Source organism: Ananas comosus, linkage group 18 (genome assembly GCF_001540865.1).
Source record: "Ananas comosus cultivar F153 linkage group 18, ASM154086v1, whole genome shotgun sequence".
Classification (NCBI taxonomy): Eukaryota; Viridiplantae; Streptophyta; class Magnoliopsida; order Poales; family Bromeliaceae; genus Ananas; species Ananas comosus.
In genome coordinates this window covers 9,722,222-9,743,149 of record NC_033638.1, presented here as the reverse complement: position 1 = coordinate 9,743,149, position 20,928 = coordinate 9,722,222, and the positions used below count along the sequence as shown (strand labels likewise).

General features: G+C 36.2%; 3 protein-coding genes across 6 annotated transcripts; 2 read left to right on the top strand and 1 right to left on the bottom strand.

The window, feature by feature from the left end:
• LOC109724458 (protein YIPF5 homolog) lies at nt 3,057-6,195 on the top strand. Its single transcript, XM_020253289.1, has 2 exons — nt 3,057-4,079; nt 5,701-6,195. The coding sequence occupies exon 1, from the start codon at nt 3,273-3,275 to the stop codon at nt 4,071-4,073; it is 801 nt and encodes a 266-aa protein (XP_020108878.1). The 5' UTR covers nt 3,057-3,272; the 3' UTR covers nt 4,074-4,079; nt 5,701-6,195.
• LOC109724014 (E3 ubiquitin-protein ligase MBR1-like) lies at nt 8,041-17,027 on the top strand. Of its 4 annotated transcripts, none has more exons than XM_020252605.1 (7): nt 8,041-8,237; nt 12,860-12,945; nt 13,049-13,708; nt 13,800-14,098; nt 14,218-14,319; nt 14,432-14,578; nt 16,656-17,027. In XM_020252605.1, exons 2-7 carry the CDS (start codon nt 12,891-12,893, stop codon nt 16,797-16,799), a joined length of 1,407 nt encoding a protein of 468 aa, XP_020108194.1. In that variant the 5' UTR covers nt 8,041-8,237; nt 12,860-12,890; the 3' UTR covers nt 16,800-17,027. The 4 variants fall into 4 exon arrangements, with proteins under 4 accessions (XP_020108194.1, XP_020108195.1, XP_020108196.1 ...); XM_020252606.1 differs by lacking the exon at nt 8,041-8,237 and adding an exon at nt 9,837-9,968; XM_020252607.1 differs by lacking the exon at nt 8,041-8,237 and adding an exon at nt 12,184-12,386.
• Nucleotides 17,310-18,114, bottom strand: LOC109724015 (uncharacterized protein At4g08330, chloroplastic-like). Its single transcript, XM_020252610.1, has 2 exons — nt 18,004-18,114; nt 17,310-17,917 (listed from the first exon to the last, which is right to left on the bottom strand). Exons 1-2 carry the CDS (start codon nt 18,033-18,035, stop codon nt 17,545-17,547), a joined length of 405 nt encoding a protein of 134 aa, XP_020108199.1. The 5' UTR covers nt 18,036-18,114; the 3' UTR covers nt 17,310-17,544.

Genomic DNA, 20,928 nt, shown 5'->3' with positions numbered 1-20,928 from the left:
TAAATAGTATTTACTAGCAAGTAGCAACTTTATAGCCCTTGGATACATACTAGCATCAACACCAAATAGTAAATTTTAGTCATCGAAGAAGCAAAAAATCTATAATAAATAATAGGTAAATATGTACAAAATTAATCTAAACTATAAACTATTTTGAGTTAGTTATCTAATTTATAAAAATTTTAATTTTACTATATATTTTTTCAATTTGTTTTATCCGAGTAAATCAACGCACTTTGACTTTAAAATTTAAACTAATTATTTAAAAATTATATAAAGTAAATTAACCAAAATTATAAATATAATTAATTTAAAATAGTTTATAGTTCAGATAAATTTTTTATATTTTTACATAAATACTATTTTTTCTACTCTCAACACTATAGTTTCTCAATTCTTATTATACGAGTAGCGCTATTATTCTCTTATGAATGTAGAATTTTTTGTCCTTATAAAGTATTTTTAATGATGGAGCTTTTGAATCGACGATCTATACCGTTAAATATAAATTAGAGTATCTAAAATTTCTAAAAAATAAATTTTATAATTTTTCAAAATTATAATAAAATCGATCAATTGGACATAAAATAAACGATCAAAATTAAATGTCCCATTAGATATAGAGAATTAGATTCTTTAATTGAAGAAGATTGGAGTTATATATCTCAATCTAGGTAAAGAATAAAATTTTCTATTAAAAAATTATCAGATTTTATTTTTTTACACTGTTAAACTAGCAAGCATTTCATACCGACCGTTAAAAATTATCAATTTTAAAATTTTTTAAATTATAAAATAAATAATATATAATTCTATGAAAATTTAAATACTTTAAATTATTTGGAAGTTTTGTTATTAAAATTTAAAAATAATTTATAGAAATATAAAGGCCAATTTGCATAAAAAAATTCACTTATTTTGGGCTTTTGCAAAATCGAGCCATCTTTTTCGTTTTTGCAGATTCGGTCCGCTTTTTCAGCAAACTGACCAAAATTTCTCGCCGGCAGAGCGGAGGTGGAAACGGTCCGCCTCTCACCCTCATTTTCTCGCCCTCGCCCTCGTCCAGGCACCCCCCACCTTCCTCGCCTCCAACCCCGCCAAGGCCGCGCCGCGACTTTTTTTTTTTGCTTTTTTCTTTTCTTTTCTTTTCCGACTCTTCTCCACCGTCTCCGACGACGACGCCTCTCTCGTCCTTCCCCGCCCTTCTCATCTCTCCCTCTCCCTCATTCTCTGCCGCCTTCGACGACGATGCATCTTCGCCGGCGCCGACGTTGACACCGTGGAGGTCACTGCGGCGCTATAGGCTCGGAGCGGGGGTCGTTAGCAGCGTCGTCACCGGCACCGTGGCTGTTGGTAGAGAGGGTGACAAAAAAAAATTATAGAAAAAACAGAAAAAAAAATAAAGTTAAAAAATTATATAAAAAGAATGATGAAAATGAAATTGTATCGTTAATTACAAAAAAATTATAAAGTACATTACTTAAGATGTAAACTGCTGCTTTAAGATGAAAATTATACTCTTTGAACGAAAATTACACCTTTTGGGTAATATTTATACTGTTTCTATTCTTATTGCACTTTTTCAGATGTAAATTGCATTCATTAAAATAAAAATTATACTCTTTAAACGAAAGTTGCACTGTTTTTCTCTTGTTGCACCATTTCTCCTCTTGTTATACTATTTTTTATCTTAAACTGCACCCTTTTAAGAGATATTTATACTGTTTATCCTCTTGTTGCACTGTTTCTCCTCTTGTTACACCATTTCTATGTAAACAAGAGGAGAAATAGTGCAATAAGAGGAGAAGCTGCACTGTTTTAAGAGATATATATACTGTTTCTTCTCTTGTTGCACTGTTTCTCCTTTTGTTGCACCATTTCTATGTAAACAATAGGAGAAATAGTGCAACAAGAGAAGAAACAGTGCAACAAGAGGAGAAACTGCACACTTTTAAGTGATATTTATACTGTTTCTCCTCTTGTTGCACCATTTTTGTGTAAACAAGAGCAAAAATAGTGCAACGAGAAAAAAAATAGTGCAATAAGAGAAGAAACAGTATAAATATCACTTAAAAGGATGCAGTTTAAGGTAAAAATAGTATAACAAGAGGAAAACAGTGCAACTTTCGTTTAAAGAGTGTAATTTTCATCTTAATGATTACAGTTTATATCTGAAAGAGTGCAATAAGAATAGAAACAGTGTAAACATCTCCCAAAGAGCATAATTTTCGTTCAAAGAGTATAATTTTTATCTTAAAGCAGCAGTTTACATCTTAAATAGTACAACTTATAATTTTTTTTGTAATTAACGATGCAATTTCATCTTCATCCTTCTTTTTATATAATTTTTTATCTTTATTTTTTTTCTATTTTTTTATAATTTTTTTTTGTTACATTCTCTACCAACAGCTACGGCGCCGGTGACGGCGCCGGTGACGATGCCGCTAAGGACCCTCCGCTCCGAAGCTGTAGCGCCGCAGTGACTTCTACGGTGTCGACGTCGGCGCCGGCGAAGATAAATCGTCGTCGGATGCGACAGAAAATGAGGGAAAGAGAGAGATGAGAAGGGCGGGGAAGGGCGAGAGAGGCGTGTCATTGGAGACGGTAGAGAAGAGTCGGAGAAGAAAAGAAAAGAAAAAAAAAAAAAAAAAAAGTCACGGCACGGCCTTGGCAGGGTCGGAGGCGAGGAAGGTGGGGTTGCATGGACGAGGGCGAGGGCAAGGGCGAGGGCGAGGTCGAAAGCATGAGGGTGAGAGACGAGACGGACCGTTTCCGCCTCTGCTCCGCCTCTGCTCTGCCGGCGAGAAAAAAAAAAGAACGAGAGAAACGAAAAAGAGAGAGAAAGAGAAAAGAGAAAAAGTAAAAAAAGTATTTTGATCAATTTGCTGAAAAAGCGGACCGAATCTGCAAAAATGAAAAAAATAACCCGATTTTACAAAAAAATAAAATAAATGTTTTTTAAGCAAATTTGCCAAATAGAAAATCGAACGCAATTATAAAAGTATAATAAGAGTCCTAAGTATAGATATGTATGATCACATTTCTTTGTTTCGAAGATATTCATTCCTCCCGAGGGAGCGAGCAAGTTTTTACACATCCCACCGGCGGTTGCTTTTAGCAGCGTTCGTAATCGTAACTCCCGTACTTGTTCTGCTTCCGCTTCCCTTCCTTCCTATACAATCTCTCTTACCCACGGTGCACATCTCCTTTTTCAACTCTCGCCCCTGTTTTTTCTTTTTTCTCTTTCGTTTCCCTTTCCCCGATCTCGCGCCATGTCGAAGGAATTCGCCGTCCCCCCCGTCGTCTTCCCCTCCGGCGCCGCGTCCCCCAACCTCCCCCAACACCGCCGCCACGCCGCGGCGGCGTCGGCGGCGGCGGCGGCGGCGGCGGCGGCGCCCTTCCAACCCCCTCGCCCCTCGCCAAACCCTAGCGGGCCCCCCAACCCCGCCCTCCCCTTCATGTCCTTCGACATCGGCTCCGCCGCCGCCTCATCCTCCTCCGCCGCCCCGATCTTCTCCGGCCCCATCTCCGCCGCCTCATCCGCCTCCTTCGAGGACGAGCCCCCGCTCCTCGAGGAGCTCGGCATCAACACGCGCCAGATCTGGCGCAAGACCACCTCCATCCTCAACCCCGTCCGCGTGAACCCTAACCTCCACGAGGACGCCGATCTCTCGGGGCCCTTCCTCTTCCTCATGGCCTTCGGCCTCTTCCAGCTCCTCGCGGGTAAGTTCCACTTCGGGATCATCCTCGGGTGGGTCACCGTCGCCGCGCTCTTCCTCTACGTCGTCTTCAACATGCTCGCGGGGCGCAACGGGAACTTGGATCTGTACAGATGCGTGAGCTTGGTCGGGTATTGCATGCTCCCCATGGTGATCTTCTCCGCCGTGTCGCTGTTCGTGCCCCACGAAGGGGTTTTGATCTTCGGATTGGGGGCGGTGTTCGTGCTCTGGTCCACGAGAGTCTGCGCGAGGCTTCTCGTCGAGCTCGCTTCGTGCGGGGACGATCATCGCGGCCTCATTGCCTACGCTTGCTGGCTCGTCTACATGCTCTTCTCGCTGCTCGTGATATTCTGATTCTGGGTTAGTAGCTCTCTTCTAGTCAAATATTACTTCTTTATTTCCATTGTCTTTCATCGTCTCGTATTATACTATTTTCGTTTAGACAACAGGTGCACTCAATAGTATGTTCCTTGGTTGTGTTTGAGATTATTTTCGACATTAATTACTCAATTTTAGTATATAAGTTTCACGGTAATCTTATGCAAGTTGTTGAAGCTGTTAGATTGTCACCTTCTGAAGTTTTATCTCGTCAACAAGTTGTGGTTCAATCATTTACACTCTCCGCTTTTATTTAATTTTTCCCTGTCCAAGTTATAAAGTTTGTTGTTCAATCAGCATCGAGTTGTATGATACTTGCTCTTTATCGATTGCTCTTTGGCTACTGATAGATGGTTTTAGAACATTTCCATCAAAGGGATCACATATGCTGTTGAATTTATTCTTCCTTACCTGCTTGGTCATTGTAGCTGATCAATCTATAAAATCTGGTGGTACATTAAGGGAAAGACGGAAATCAGCAATGTGAAAGAGGCTTAAAGTCTAAACAGGTAGTCTATGGAGTTTGAATGTTGTGTATATATTGGGAATTGGTGGCTGCCAAAAAGTTAACTAGATCAGTGAACTTTCTTCAGACAAACGAGTAGTATGCTGTCATTTGTAATCTTTGCACTTTTGAGTATTTTGCCATCAAACTCGCTTAAATTGCATGTTCATCGCATCTTGTAAGCAGAGCTGACGGATCCGTGTCAGTGGTCAAAGATAAGAGATACAACTCTACCGAGTCTCTTTTACTGATATAGGAAGTAATAATGAGATCTCAGTTTCAGATAGTTGTAATATATACAGTTTTGTATTGATTAGGTCATTAGTAAACTCATGATTCATCAGCAGATGAATTACCATCATACATCTCTTGTAGTGCAGCATCTAGGAAGTCTCATATTTCATCGAACTAGCCATTATATCCAATTGTTGTGCCTGGCTTATGAAAATCTAATCTTTTCAATTTGAACCGTTGAGAAATTAAGAAGTACCAATTTAAATGCATCAGAACAATCTTTCCCACTGAACGCTTAGATACATACCTTTTCCTACAATCCTTGATCCTTGCTTTTATGGTGCCAGTTTTGTATTCGTTCTCCCTCTTTTTTTATAGTAAGGTTATTGCACCTAAGGCTAACTCAAATGGTCAGATACCAGGTTTGTTGCTTGTATCTCTTATTAGTATATATGGAGATTCTAAGCCATATTTCAAGGGATCCCTTAGACCCTGCGATTTAGCAATAGCTTCAAATTTGTACTAATTGCCATGTTGACTCAACTTTGTTGCATGTATAACACGTCAAATGGCAACATATGCTTATGAACTCCCTTAATTCATTTGAATAATGGAGAATGGTCTCAATTTTACCTTCTTCCGATAGGACCTGTGTTTGCTGTATTTATAGCCTGTGATCGTTCTCTCTCAGGATTGCTGGGTTGCTGCTTTTTGTGTTGTTTGATAAGCATGATGATTTCCTTTTCTTCACTTTAATGGTTTTCACGAGCTGCTCCTTTCTTCTTGCTGAATTTTTTCTGTTATACTTCTTGGTTACCACAAATTCTTCGGAGTGACAAATATATATATATATTTTTCCTGCAGTTTTTGTCGGGTCATTCGCTGGAGCATTATGTTGAACTCACCATATCGTAGGGACATAAATTCATTTGTCAGAAATTGGCAAAACTCCTGAATGTCTCCTTCAGCCATTTTCTATGGAACTTCAAGCATTAGGGCCTGTCCAGTCTACGATTGTATCTATGCTTGGGTTTCTTCCTGTTTCTCTCTTTCTCTCTTTCTTTCTTTCTCTCTTTTGGCTAAAGATGTAATTCATAAGCAGGGCTTCGCGAAGCAATACTGATTGTGGAATTGGAGGAATGTGTTGTAGATCAAGAAATCTCCGTGCGGTGTAAACTGGATTTAGATTTGAGACCATCGGTATCATTAGATAGAGTATTCTTTTTGTGACCATTAATGGATTCCCTGGCTTGCTGGCATAGTGTTTGCTTTAGTATTAGCTGAATTTCCTTTGATGGCTTTTACTTTTCTATTTAACAATTTTTAATTTTTGTTAAATAATTCGGCGTTCTCATTGAATATGAATATTCCTCAATATTCTTTTCTCATCCATTTATATTACTGTTGTTATCAACATGCTGCATTTATTTTACAAATGAATTATGATTACGTCAATTCAATTGTTATCCTTTTTTTTTCAATTCAAACTTGGTGTTTATTATATTTTATTTTTCGATTTAAGCTTGGTTTTTTTTTCAACTCAAACTCCTCCTTTCAGAGTATTTTTAAGCTTCTAGATGGTTCAATCTGGGCCTTGGAACCGAACTTCAAACATCTAGACTTGGTAAACATCCACTTTTTCTACTCTCTTTTGTTATTATTATTAATGCCGATCTAAAGCAACACGGCTCCTCAGTGCACGTTGCTAATGCTTATTACTTTTACCAATATATAATGGTCGAGTGCACCACCTATTTGACTTTTATAAATTTGTGCAACTCGAGCATTTAAACGATTAGTTCCTCTTAAATTCGTGCTTAGAAAACTTCTTTAAAGAACATTGTAGAACATATAATGATAGAGTTACCAATAAAACATTCCTTGTAGAACAAATTTTTCTTAAAAAAATAAGAAGCTTAGTTCTTACTTTTCAAGCAAAAAATACTGTTTTATAAAGATCTATTTCAGAGCAGGTGGTATAAGTTCAAATCATGCGAATCTCATGCAACTCTTAGCTAGGTTCGAACTGCATGAATAAACCACGAAAGAAACTGGTTGAAGCTTCAAATTTTTCCAAATTTCTTTGCATCTTTTCATTTCAAAACTATTTCTTAATTATATTTAATTATTGCATCGGTGCTAGAGATTATCCCAAAGAAGCACCGAGTATTTGGAAGAAGCTTAATCCCATCATTAGGGTCTAATACCAAACAACAAGATTATCGGTAATAAATATTAAATAAATAGCACAAGAGGCGACAAATACACGTCGTCTTTTATGCGTGCTACACTACACTTAAAGAGATATTATTGATTGACTACACGCGGTACACTTGCACATTCCGTGCACCGTACCATGTGAACCGTTCCTCATAGTTCATGAAGGACTTTATTATTTATTATAGTAGTTAAAGTAGTTTAATGCTGATTGTACAGTAAGATTTTTTTTTTTTTTGCAATTACATAAAGTGTGCACATTGTATACCAAAAAAAAGAAAAATGTGATAAAAAATATTCTATTTATTTCTATAAAAATATTTTATTATATAAAATATAGTGAATTGGCTAGAGATATGTTATTATGGGACGGTGCACGGTATGCACAGATGCACCAGGCGCAGGCAAAATTTCTTGGGTTCAAGAGAAGTATCGCATAAATGAACAAAACGGAAGAAATTATTTCCTGCACCTGGCCCACTGGACCAGGCTAGGAAAGCATCTTTTCACGGTTAAAACATCAATTTTTTTGGAAAAATTATTAGAAAAATAAGCATTATATGAACAAAAAATCTATTTTTTTGTTGGGCGAGAAAAATACAAAGTACCAAAATAATATACACATACATTGTATTTTAACCAATGTTGTATATAAAATGAAAAACTGTTTATATTTATTTAACATGGTGGGCAATGTTTATACTATTATTTGTCTCGCAGTAAGGAGAAATAATAAAAAATAAAATAAATAAAAATTCATCTATCTATATCAGGCAGCGGTCGGATTTTTGCCACGTGTCCGGATCAGGGAAATTTTTACTTCCGCTACACGTCATCTCCCGTCTACACGCGAAACACCGGAGCTCTATTTACCATTTATAAAATATAAAAAAAAACATTTAATTCTTTATTTAAATATTTTTTACTTTTTTAAAAAAATTTTAGTATATATATTAATATTAATACAAGTACGTTTGTCCCCTCGCATATAATAACCGGAGAGAGGAGGCGGAGGTGGAGAAGGAGCAGTTCCGTGTTGCCGGGATTGCTCTCTCTCTCTCTCTCTCTCTCTCTCTCTCTCTATACCGTAGCCTCCTCCTCCTCTCTTTCTCTCTTCTCGAAGTAAAAGGGAAAGGGGACTCCGAATTCGAAACTTCGATCGATTAATTTCTTGCACTTTGAAGGTATTAATACCGCGTTTCGATCTAATCAAAGTATTAGAGATCGATTTTAGATCTATAGTGTGGTGAATATGTAGAAATGTTAGTTGTTTTCTTATAATTTTGTGGTGAAGTGATTCGATCTTTGTGTTGGATTAGCACGATGGTGAAGATTATCAATTGCGATGATCTAATTAGTTTGTGTGTGTGTGTGTGTGTGTGTTTTTTTTTTTTTTGGTTTGTCTTTTTGAGTAAACTCNGTGTTTAAGCAACCTTACATGATAAAACGTCAAAATCTGATCTAGACACCTTAAATTGCCAAATTCGAGTAACATCTATAACCACTGAAAACGTACCACTCCAAATTCGAGTAACATCTATAACCACTGACAACGTACCACCCCAATCAATTTATCAGGAAGAGTCACATAAAAAATCATAGCCTACAAAAACAATGATAAAATCCTCTCTCATATACTAAATTAAAGTTATTATACATCTGCCTCTAAACTCTCGTCTAACAAATTATCTTAGGAAAGATCATCTTTCCTGCAACAACCTCAGGATTAAAAATCCAACATCGAATTACCCAAATTGCATGATTAAGCAGAATATTATAATTCGTATTTGGATACTAAGCATGGGTTTTATAATCTCTCTTAGCATCAAGCTAATGAATTATATTTTCATGTTTTTTTTTTTCCGCAGGAAATCAGACTAATACATACGAATTATAATATTCTGCTTAATCATGCAATTTGGGTAATTCGATGTTGGATTTTTAATCCTGAGGTTGTTGCAGGAAAGATGATCTTTCCTAAGATAATTTGTTAGACGAGAGTTTAGAGGCAGATGTATAATAACTTTAATTTAGTATATGAGAGAGGATTTTATCATTGTTTTTGTAGGCTATGATTTTTTATGTGACTCTTCCTGATAAATTGATTGGGGTGGTACGTTGTCAGTGGTTATAGATGTTACTCGAATTTGGAGTGGTACGTTTTCAGTGGTTATAGATGTTACTCGAATTTGGCAATTTAAGGTGTCTAGATCAGATTTTGACGTTTTATCATGTAAGGTTGCTTAAACACATAATACAAATTACTTGATGTCATATTGTTTTTTATGCGATCATTTGTTAGTGCGTGAGATCAAGAGTTTTAGTTTTACATTCTCTAATATCAGGTAGCCTTTTCAAGTGTATACTTATCAGATGAGAGGCATCTTCTGTACCTTTCGAATATTTAGTTAATGCCTTAATTCCCATGACCTTTATTGGTTCAGATTCACATTACGACGTCGTGGTCAAAGTGAGAGGTGACAACATGCTTAAGATTGAGAACATGTTTTATTATGCTTCTTGAACCCGTGAGTTACCCTGCATCTATTTTCGAAAATAGTTTTTTCTTAGCAGGAAGATGCATTTCTCTAGTTCAACGGGTAAGTTTCAGTTTATGTGATAGAAAGGTGGTATATAGCACTAGAAAGTTTATCAGCTCGAATTGTTCTGTTTAGACCATTGTCCTTCATAGGTGCTCCTTATTGATATTGAATTTTTTTGTTTTTTATAATTTATGCGGGTATGCTTTCTTTCCTCAAAGAAATGTTGGTTAACATGTGCAGGTCCATAGGTGAAATATGTATGTTTCTTTTACATATCTTCTGCAGAACCCTTGTTAGATGTGTCAGAGAGTTGGAGTTGGATTCTCAGGATTTTTGACTTCAGCTTGGTACAAGATTTTTTCACACAAAGAGGTAGTTAGGTGTAAACTGTAAATTAGCCCACTTGTCTGCATCGTTTTGCGGTCGGGTACTGTGGATAGTTTTCTTCTCTTGATTTGATTAGCTCTAGGCTTACTGGTGATTAAGTTGGGAGGGGAAGGTATGTCCCTGGATGGTGAGCTCACCTTTTTTTATAGCAATAGTAGTTATGTGGCCTCTATATTTTTGCTTTCTTTCCATAAAAATATGCTTAAAACACCCTTTTCATTGCCTTTCTTGTTCCGTGCCTCTTGTTAGTTCACAGAATAGACAAGACACTGGGGATTTCAAAGCATTATTAACAGCCTATTTGTAGACTCTGCTGTTGGTTTAAATTTGCTTGATGGTTTCCACTGAGTTCTGGATTATATTGCAGGAACTAGTATACTCTGACCATGCTGGAGAGATTCCTTTGTAAATATTGAGTTCGGAATCAAAAGAGTTTATGAGATTAACGGTCGGTATTCTGAGGCTTTAGAAGGAAACCCTCATTCCTGGTGGTGCCATGGCACCTAATCTTTTTTAAGTTGGTCCTTAATGTTGATGCAGCACCAATGTATCTTTTGAGCAGGGAAGTTAATCGTGGGTCTCCCATTCTTTTGCCGTCTGCAATGTCTATATTCACCTATTTTTTTTCGGATGCTAGGGCTTTTGTAGCAAAGAGAGCGAGAGAAATATTGTTGGTAGAGAGAGCAAAGATAAGTGTATTTCTATATGAATAATCCAGGCATAAATGGTATAAGCATTGTGCTCTATGGGGACTGTACTTTTTCTTTTTCTTTTTAAATAGCATGACTGTTCCTACCAATATTCCTTCATTTTACTTTGACATTGGTAGGTGCCTATATTTATTTTAGAAGAGCCTATGGAAGATTGAAATGTCTAGCATCATTTTTCCGGCCTATGATACTCTATGACGTTAATCCAGGCATGTAACTAATATATTTTTGGAAGAGGAGAGAGTAGACGCAATCGGATTGAAGTGAATGTGAGAGTCCTCTGGATTTCAGATGGTTAGCAATTAGAGTTGGTTTGAGGTGTTGTTTTACTGTATAAATGCTTGACTCAGTTTCAAGTCCTTTCAGCTATTTTATATGACTCTAATCTCTATATAACTTGAATGTTGGATTTGTGTGCCCTTATATCCTGCGCATATCTCCATACTCTTGAAGGGAAAAGTTGGTTACTTGTGGTATCTTCCCCCTGTTGATCTTTTGGTGGGCCATAAAATGGAAAAAAAATGGGAAACCAAATTGTGGAAGCTCTGGAATTTGATTTGGTTACAACATAAACTCCACGTGTTCAAGTACAACAATGATTAATTAATTTGGGACCAAGTCCCAGGGGTAGCTGGGAGTTATCTGTCAAAAATTAGTTATCAGCTGACATTGATCGTTAACCAGGCGACAGAGTCAATTAGAGAACTGTAAAAGGGAAATGTAATCTCTCTTGTGGAGTATCAGGCTGTATTTTCTGTGTTCAGAGGAGGAAAAAAAAATTATGTCATTGAGCAGATACTCATGCAGGGCCAGCAATTGCTTGTGGCGACTACATTTCCTTCCGCTATCATTTGGTCATCACTATCTTTGATGAAATCTATTGGTTCCTCTGAAGCTGCAGTAGTTTTTTCCATTTTCTGACATGTGAATCATTTATAAGCTGCTATTCCATTATTGACATATCGCTTAATTTGGATAGATGCTAAGCATAAGCTATGTTCAAAAGAATTGGAGATAATTATATAGAGGCTGTTGAGATGTAAAAGAGAAGTTTTAGTTGAAAGGATAGTATCAGTTATCTATTGAGTAATCTGGTTGAGTATTTTTTGGCACCTTACCTGATAGTTGTATGGTTTATCATTTTATTGTGAATTCTTCTTTGTACTCGTAAGGCAAGTAAGTTTGGGATTAAAAAGTGGATAACAGAGGCACCATGTAGAGGCATTAAGTAAACAACCTTTTATCCATGCTATTGTCACTGCTAACCAGGGCCAACTTTCGTATATGGGTGTTCTGTTTGATCATTCAAGTCATCCTTGTCATTTCATTTGAGGGTAGTGTGGAAGTATCTGGAGAAAAGTATTTGTTGTTATCTATTGGGTTGCATACTTGTGTGGAAGACATGCCTGAAAGTCAAATTATTCAGTATACGTTGTTTATCAGTTATCACATGGAATTTTGTAATTTCTTAGAACTGCTGGTTTGCTCTCTTTCTTCATAATTGTTTTTCTTTTCTTTCTGGTTTCCTAGTTTGCTCTCATTCTTCAACAAAGAGAAGAAACTTCTTAAGTTTTGTTTAGAAATGCTGAGGGGCTTTTTTAATACATTTTCTTGGAAGGGCTTACTTCGAAGAACCTGCTTAGAAAAACATTTAGTAATTCTGAGGCCAATAAGCATGCTTATATTGTTAAAGGCAAGGCTTTTTCCTCTTCCTCTTTTCCTTTCCGTTGATGATGAGTGATAAGAAGTCTATGTTTAGATCTAGTTGGAAAATTTACTTCCAGCAGATCTCAATTCAAATAAAGTTTAGCAGTCATGCTCTTTGGGGTGTTATTTTAGAACTGTTAGACTTAAGCAAGTGTGCTTAACTAAATGGAATCGTTAATCAACTCTTGAATTTTAAATGTTTGAATGTAAAGGCGAAAGTTTTTCCCCCCTTGTCACGACATCACATTTAATCTATAGTGAAGTTACTACATGGAATTCATGCCATAACCTATTTGCAGAGGAAGATGTTCCATAGAGAGTAAATAGTTTGGCAAGTTTCCTGCATCACATGTTTAGTTTTTTGATTTATATGTAAACTTGCAGGCAATGATACGGAACTCTGAATTGATTTTGATAATTGTATAGTACCTAATGCCTATTCTTGTGATGCCAATGCAGATATCACACATAACACATCACATCTATCAGGATGGACCATAACCAAAACCGGAACCATCCATTCCCAAATACTCGCTTGTCACTAGGTATTTTTCCCCTATACATATACTTTATATGATTTGTATTGCTATTTCCTATATCTATTTCAGCAACTGAAGATGTTTAAACCTCACAAAATTTGAATGGCAGGACATAATCCCTTAACCCTTCCCACAAATAATTCAGCAGTTAATGTGTCGAACTCTACAGCTTATCCGAACATACCAATGAGATTGGTTGATCACCCATTGCCTAATTTCCATCCTCAATACCCAAACAACTGGACTGCTAGTCCTGGATTATTGCACAATACCTACACTCACTGTTCTACTTCTGTGAACCCTCATAACTTTTCATCACATCATATGGAACCTGCACCTGCTTTTTTTCCACAAACAACTGGCGATGACCTTGATACCATCGAGATGGACAACAGAAGGGTGGTGTTGAAAAGAAAAAATCCAGCTATGCCTATTTGTTCGGGGAGTTCTTCTAACCTTCCTTTTCCTGCACATTACATGCAATCCAAGCCTATTTCAGTTTCAGGTCCTGAATGCTGGCCTTCAGATCCGACAAGAATGGTTTTCAGCAATTGGAATGACAATATCTTAACTGCTGGGGAAGGATCACAGAGGAATGTGAGAAGCCGTCAGAACCATGCTTTTCCTTTTGAATTTGATCCCGCTGTATCCTATTCAAGCAATATGCCTCAGCCTTTCTATTCAAATGCAAACATGTCCGGATTACACATGCCAGAACAATGGAACCATTGCCCTGTATCTATGCCTCCTGAAGGCAGTAACTATTCTGGTTCGCCTTTTTACTCTAAGATCACTTGGTTAGTTTGTTTGGCTCATGAATCTGGGCATTTTTCATAATGAGATCAACCTTTACCTTGCAGGAAATCTTTCAATAAATGGTCCAACAATGATCAGCAGCGCATATCATCCAGTTCAGAATCAAAATATGAATGTTCCGATGATGACTTTTAACGGTCCTTTTAACCAACCTCAAGGCATTGAGGCTATCCATAATAACTACGCTCTGAGAACAGGTCCTCAAGGAACAGTTTCGAGCTATTCATCTATGGGTTCTTCACTAAATTCTTTGAGGGGTAGTATGCAGTTCCAAACAGAAGTTGCTGCTACTTCAAGGCAACCAGTTGTTGTTGGGCATAGTAGTAGCAGGAGAAATGGAAGGGTGAGGGTTTTGTTATTTTGCGTTTCACTCTTATTGGATGAGGATAACACCTTTGATAGAATAATTTCCGAGGTAGATTTTTATTTGTTTGTCGTGATGATGTGCATTTCTTATTGCAGCAGCGCTTTATGACGATCGATCAATCGGTTCTTTATGACTCTAGAGAGATGTCTGATCAGCATAGGGACATGAGGCTGGATATCGACAATATGAGTTATGAGGTGACGAAATCAGAATTCTTTTTTCTTTTAAGGAAAGAGTAGTCTACTTCTTCGTTTCTGATGTTTTGTGAATTTTCCATCATTATTTTTTTTATTTTTAAATTTGATTCAGGAACTACTTGCTTTGGGAGAAAGGATTGGGTACGTCAGCACGGGTTTGCCGGATGAATTAATATCAAGGTGTTTGACACAAACTGTTTACTGTGCTCCTAATGAGAACCAGGATGATCAAGAGGAGGGAAATTGTATCATATGCCTGGTAAGATTTTCAACTTAACAAAGTTTTATTGAGAAGAGTATGAAAATGGATCCTCGCAAAATTAACTTCTAAATGAATCTGAAGGGAGGAATTGGACTGATATTAGAGTCCGGCTACTATACTCTTATGAGTACGATTATCTTCGTACGTATAAGTTATTTTCAATGATAGAGCTTCCGAATTGACGATCTATATCATTAAGGGTGCGTCTGACTCGCGCTATCTTTTTAAGATTCCTAGTAATCCAATAGGAATAAAAAAATATGACGTTGTTTGGCTAAATACACTAAGTAATTTAGTTGGTAATATTAGATTTACTTGAGAATGAGATTCATCCCAAAGTTCTAATCTCATTCCCTTGAAGGAGAGTTGGTATCCTCATATTAATGATTGGGGTAATCATAATATGTCTAATCTCTTTCTTTCTTCCTATCCGCCGGTTAGTTGGTATTATTTTTCTTTACACTCTAATCTCATGTCTCTCTCTAAACTTATCTTTTTCTCTTTAAATTTCAACTCTTTTTCTCTCTCTAAACTAAGCTTTCTCTCTCCCTCTTTTTCTAAAATCTCAACTCTCTCACTCCCTCTAATCTCGACTCTATTTCTCTTCCTATTTCTTTAATTATGCTCTCTCTCTCTCTAACCTATGTTCTCTCACCCTTTTTTCTAAAAAGATGTTGAATTTTTGGTAGCCTTATCTAAAATTAAATAAATAAATAAATAAATTGTATATTTTTTGTAATATTAAATAACATGACTAAATAATATGACTGTGCGAACTAAACACAGGAATGCCACATTCTTAGTAATAGAATGAATAGGAATAAGATTCTCTGACATCTTTTTATTCCTAATAATCTTTTATGGTGCGAACCAAATGCACCCTAAACGTTATCTAGAGTAATGATGTCAAAATGGATTGGAGTAATGATGTCAAATTTTATAATTTTTTGACATCCTTACCTTGCGATCAAAAGATCTCAAAATTGACAATTTTTAACGGCCGGTATGGAATACTTGCTAGTTTAACGGCGTAAAAGAATCGAAATCGGTTGAATTTTTAATAGAAAATTCGATTCACTATCTAGATAAAGATTAATAACTCCGATCTTAAATTGAAGGATCTGATCATTTATTTTTAGGACGTCGTTCGATTTTGACCATTCATTGTATGCCTGCATAATGGACTTTATTATGATTTTGAAAAATTACGAAATTTATCTTTTAGAAGTTTCAAATACTCTAGATCATATTTAAAGGAGTGGATCGTCGATTTGAAAGCTCAATTATCGAAAATAATTTATGAATAAGAAGAGCTCTATACTCATAATAGTATAGTAGTCTGACTCTCTCTCTCTCTATATATATATATAGAGAGAGAGAGAGAGAGAGAGTGTCAGGCTACTATACTTTTATGAGTACGATCATCCTTGTACTCATAAGTCGTTTTCGATGATAGAGCTTCCGAATCGACGATCCATACCGTTAAACATTATCTAGAGCATTTAAAACTTCTAGAAATCAATTTTTATAATTTTTCGACATAATTTACCTTATGATCAAAAGCTCACAAAATTAACAATTTTTAACGGCCGGTATGTGATACTTGCTAGTTTAACGGTGTAAAAGAATCGGAATAGCTTGAATTTTTGATAGAAAATTCTATTCACTACCTAGATAAAGATCAATAACCCCGATCTTAAATTGAAGGATCCGATCATCCATTTTTAGGACGTTGTTCGATTTTGACCATTCAGTTTATATCTGCTTGATGGACTTTATAATAATTTCAAAAAATTACGAAATTTATTTTCTAGAAGTTTGAAATACTCTAGATCATGTTTAACGGTATGGATCGTTGATTCGGAAGCCCCAACATCGAAAGCAATTTACGAGTACGAATGGCTCTATATTCATAAAAGAGTATAGTAGCCCTTCTCTCTCTCTCTCTCTCTCTCTCTCTCTATATATATATATATATATATTGCCAAATGCTTTTGATTTCTTTATATCAAAGCTCAATATTGTCTCCATTTTTTCATGAATCCTTTTCTTCCCTCCCAAATTGTCATGGCAGGAGGAATATGGGAATGGAGATCATGTGGGGAGATTAAACTGTGGGCATGATTTCCATGCTACTTGCATCAGGAAATGGTTGCGGGTGAAGAATCTATGCCCAATCTGCAAAGCGACCACTTCCAAAGAAACTGCCAAGGAGTAGATAATTTCTTTGTGACAAGCATGGCGAAGCCAATCATCTGTGTCCATTCTTTTTTCATATGTTCTTGTAAATAAGCTATCATTAGCTGTTTTACCTGCAAATTCTTAATAACCATTTCTTCAAGTGTAAATTTTATAGTTAACTGTTCGAGATGACAATTGTACCAAGTAGAATCGTCTTTGCATCTCAAACACACGACGGCGGATTACCAGGTCTTTTTTCAAAAAAGAGGCGCCAGTATGATGAAGTGATGAACTTCTTGGGCTCTCCCTGTGGTGCAAGGAAACAGACTAAGGTATCTTTTACTGCATTCGCCGTCACAGATCACAACGCCTTCGAGTCAGCAACTTATAATTCAAATATTTATATTTTCCAGTTCAGGATTAAGAATCATTTTTTGCCCCTACTTAGCTGCGCCTCGAACGCTTCACTAGTAAACGCACAAATAGGGACTTGATCTTCGACACCATGGATCAACATCACGGAGCTGGGCCTCAAACGCTTTACTAGTAAACGAGCAAGAAGAGACTTTATCTCCGACATCATGGATTAGCATTCGATTACATAACTTGCAGGAGAGAACACCGACGATACGCTGGAAACAAACATTTGTACATGAACTTTCGACTACAAAATTACAAACAAAGCACGGAATAATTCTCCACAGTCAAAAAAAAAAAAAAAAAATCTTTACAATTTACATTCACGGGACTATTCCCCCCCACCATAAGCTTTCCCTTAAACCTTACCTCGCATCACGCGAACCAAGGAATCCGCCATCGTCGTCTTCGCCACACGAAGGTCGCAACGCGCCGATCTTAATGTAGTACACCGCACCCTTCTCCGATCCACACCCTAACGTCGCGTACGCGCACCCGATCGAGCTCCCGCATTTGCGGCACCGGAGCTCGGTCCTCCGCCTGAACAACCCCCACGAGCCCTTCGATTCGAAGTAGGGTCGGCACCGGATCCCCTCCGCGCGCGCGAACCTGCTCTCGTTAATGGCGGAGAAGGCGACGATCCCCTTCCTCATCGCCCTCCCATACTTCGCCGATCCGATGCTCGCCGTGTTCCGATCCGAGGAGCTCAAACACAGGTCGAATCCGCACGATCCGCAGCTGCATTGGATCCAATAGGTACGATTTTTAACCCCTAAATCGACCAAATTAGTTCGGAATTTGAAGGCGAATCGAGAGTTTCATACCTGTAGGCGACGTTGGAGAGGGAGTGGGACATTTGGGAGTTGGGAATTGGAATAAGAGAGAGAGACAAAGGTGGAACGTGGAGAGTGCTTTGAGATTCGTATATATATATATATATATATATATATATATATACGCGTAAGATCGCTCCACCGACTAGGATAAGTTTATTCCGGGACCGCGGATAAGCGGGTAGGATGCGGAATAAGTGCGAGCGAGCGAGAGAATAACGGGAGGTTCGGATTGGGTTTAGGAGGAGTAGAACTGTAGAACGCGTGGACTTTGAGATTAGCGCGCGGAATTAGCTATTCCCTGGGTTAGTACTTAGTAGTAATAAAAACTTTTTAGTCGGCGGTGCACGTGGATGCAGAGCCGACCAAATTTCGTTGTATCAAGCGCGTTCAGTGCATTTTGGTACCATAATGCTTACTACAAATTTGGCTACAGGAAAATAACAAAGCCACCATATAATATGATACGTTTAAAAATATCATTACATTTTTTTTTAAAAAATTTATTTTGAATTGCTGAATTGAAAGTACAGTAGAATAGAAAATGAATCACTATGGATCTGACTGTTTTTTTAATCATAAAACAAGAATAATTTTTTGTATGAGTATTACCGTAAGGTGGGAAGTATTAACTAGTTGTTGAATATAAATATTAAAAATATTATTTTTTAATAATTTAATTTTTTTTAAAAATAATTATTTTATATTATTTAATTTAATATAAAAATAAAAAATTCTGAATTCGAATCACGACCGTTTCATATATCCATATAATTTAACATAGTTATTTAGATTTATAAAATCGTATCTATCAACGCACCATTATGCATCAGTTGTCTAATAAATTAAATTTATTTAAAAAAATAGTTACTTTATATAAATATAAATTAACACTATTTATTTTAATGTATAGAAACGTATTTACCAACACAACATGACCGTCACCCTCATTCAATAATACAAATATATACTTATATATATAGAGTTGAGCTAAAATACNTTTAAAAAAATAGTTACTTTATATAAATATAAATTAACACTATTTATTTTAATGTATAGAAACGTATTTACCAACACAACATGACCGTCACCCTCATTCAATAATACAAATATATACTTATATATATAGAGTTGAGCTAAAATACTTGTAAAAATATTATATAAGTGGTGTTTTTGTGTTTTTATCTATTGGATGGAGAGATGTGAGGTTGAGATGATGGTGGTAGATGATGGTAGGTGGAATAGGATTTGATCCAAGGACTATTAGTAATCAAGGAGTAGATCCAATGGCTAAAAACCTAATAGCATCATGGGGGTAATACTTGTAAAAGTATTCTAGCTCAATTATATATATATATATATATATATATATATATATATATATATAGAGAGAGAGAGAGAGAGAGAGAGAGAGAGAGAGAGAGAGAGAGAGAGAGTGTGAGGCTACTATGCTATCGGCCAGCTCGTTTTTGATGTTACGACTTTCGAATCGTCGATCGGCTCCGTTAAACTTGATCTAGAGTATTTGGAGTACCTAGAAAATAAATTTTATTATTTTTCGATATCATTTGCCTAGTGATCGAATGGGCTCAAAATCAAAAAATTTAAATGACAGTAGTGAGCCGTTTACAAGTTTAACGGTGTAGAAATATCCAAATCACATGAAATTTTTATAGAAAATTCTTTATACTATATAAAACAAGATCAATATTTTTGATTTAAAATTTTAATGTCATATTATTACATTTTGTAAGATTTTTATTTTCAGCCATTGATTTTGAGCCTCTTCGTTCACTAGGCAAATAATATCGTAAAATCATAAAATTTATTTTCTAAGTACTTCAAATATTCTAGATCAAGTTTAAAGGAACCGATCAACGATTCGAAAATCGCAACATCGAAAACGAGCTGGAAGCACGGAAGGTTTCCGTGCTTCCGATAGCATAGTAGCCTCACTATATATATATATATATATATATATATATATATATAGAGAGAGAGAGAGAGAGAGAGAGAGAGAGAGTTTTGCTAGTAGTAAACGGCTCGGTTTACTATCGATTTATTTTCGATGATAGAATTTCCAAATTGACGATCGGCACGGTTAAACATGATCTAAACTATTTAAACTATCTGGAAATCAAATTTCACACATTTTCGATATTGTTCTCTTGTCCATCAAGTGAACAGAAAAATGAATGACTGGAAATGAATATCCTTCAAAAAGTGATGATAGTAAACTGAGCAAACGTACCATATCAGCCATTAAAATTATAGGTTTTGTGACCCTTTAATTGTTCAGTTAGTGATACCAAAAAATTATAAAATTTGATTTCTAGATAATTTAAATGGTCTAAATCATGTTCAACGGTGCCGATTGTAGATTTAGAAGCTCTATCATCAAAAATAAATCGGTAGTAAATTGAGCAATTTACTACAGATAGTAGCCTAGTCAAATTATATATATATATATATATATATATATATATATATATATATATATATATATATATATATATATATATATATATTTATTTATTTATTTGTATATATATATGTCGACATCATACCCATGTGGGGATACTACGCGGCACAGATATTTATCAACTTGATAAGAACTTTATAAGAAAATATAAAAAAAAATCTATCAAAATATAATAAGTTTTCTAAAACAAGGCTCTTTAAGGCCATATTAATTAGGACCGCAGAAAATTTGCGACCCAATCTTATCCACAGCCTTCAATATGTCGGCAGGAGCCAACGATCTGGCATTTATTAATTTTCCCTCCAGTCACTTCCGTAGCAGCTTATTACGATTGCAACCCCGTAAGGTGCAATTAGATAATCACATATAAATAAATAATGATTAAAAATGAACTCAATGGGTGAATCGTAAATTCGTAACATCTAGCTTTTAAG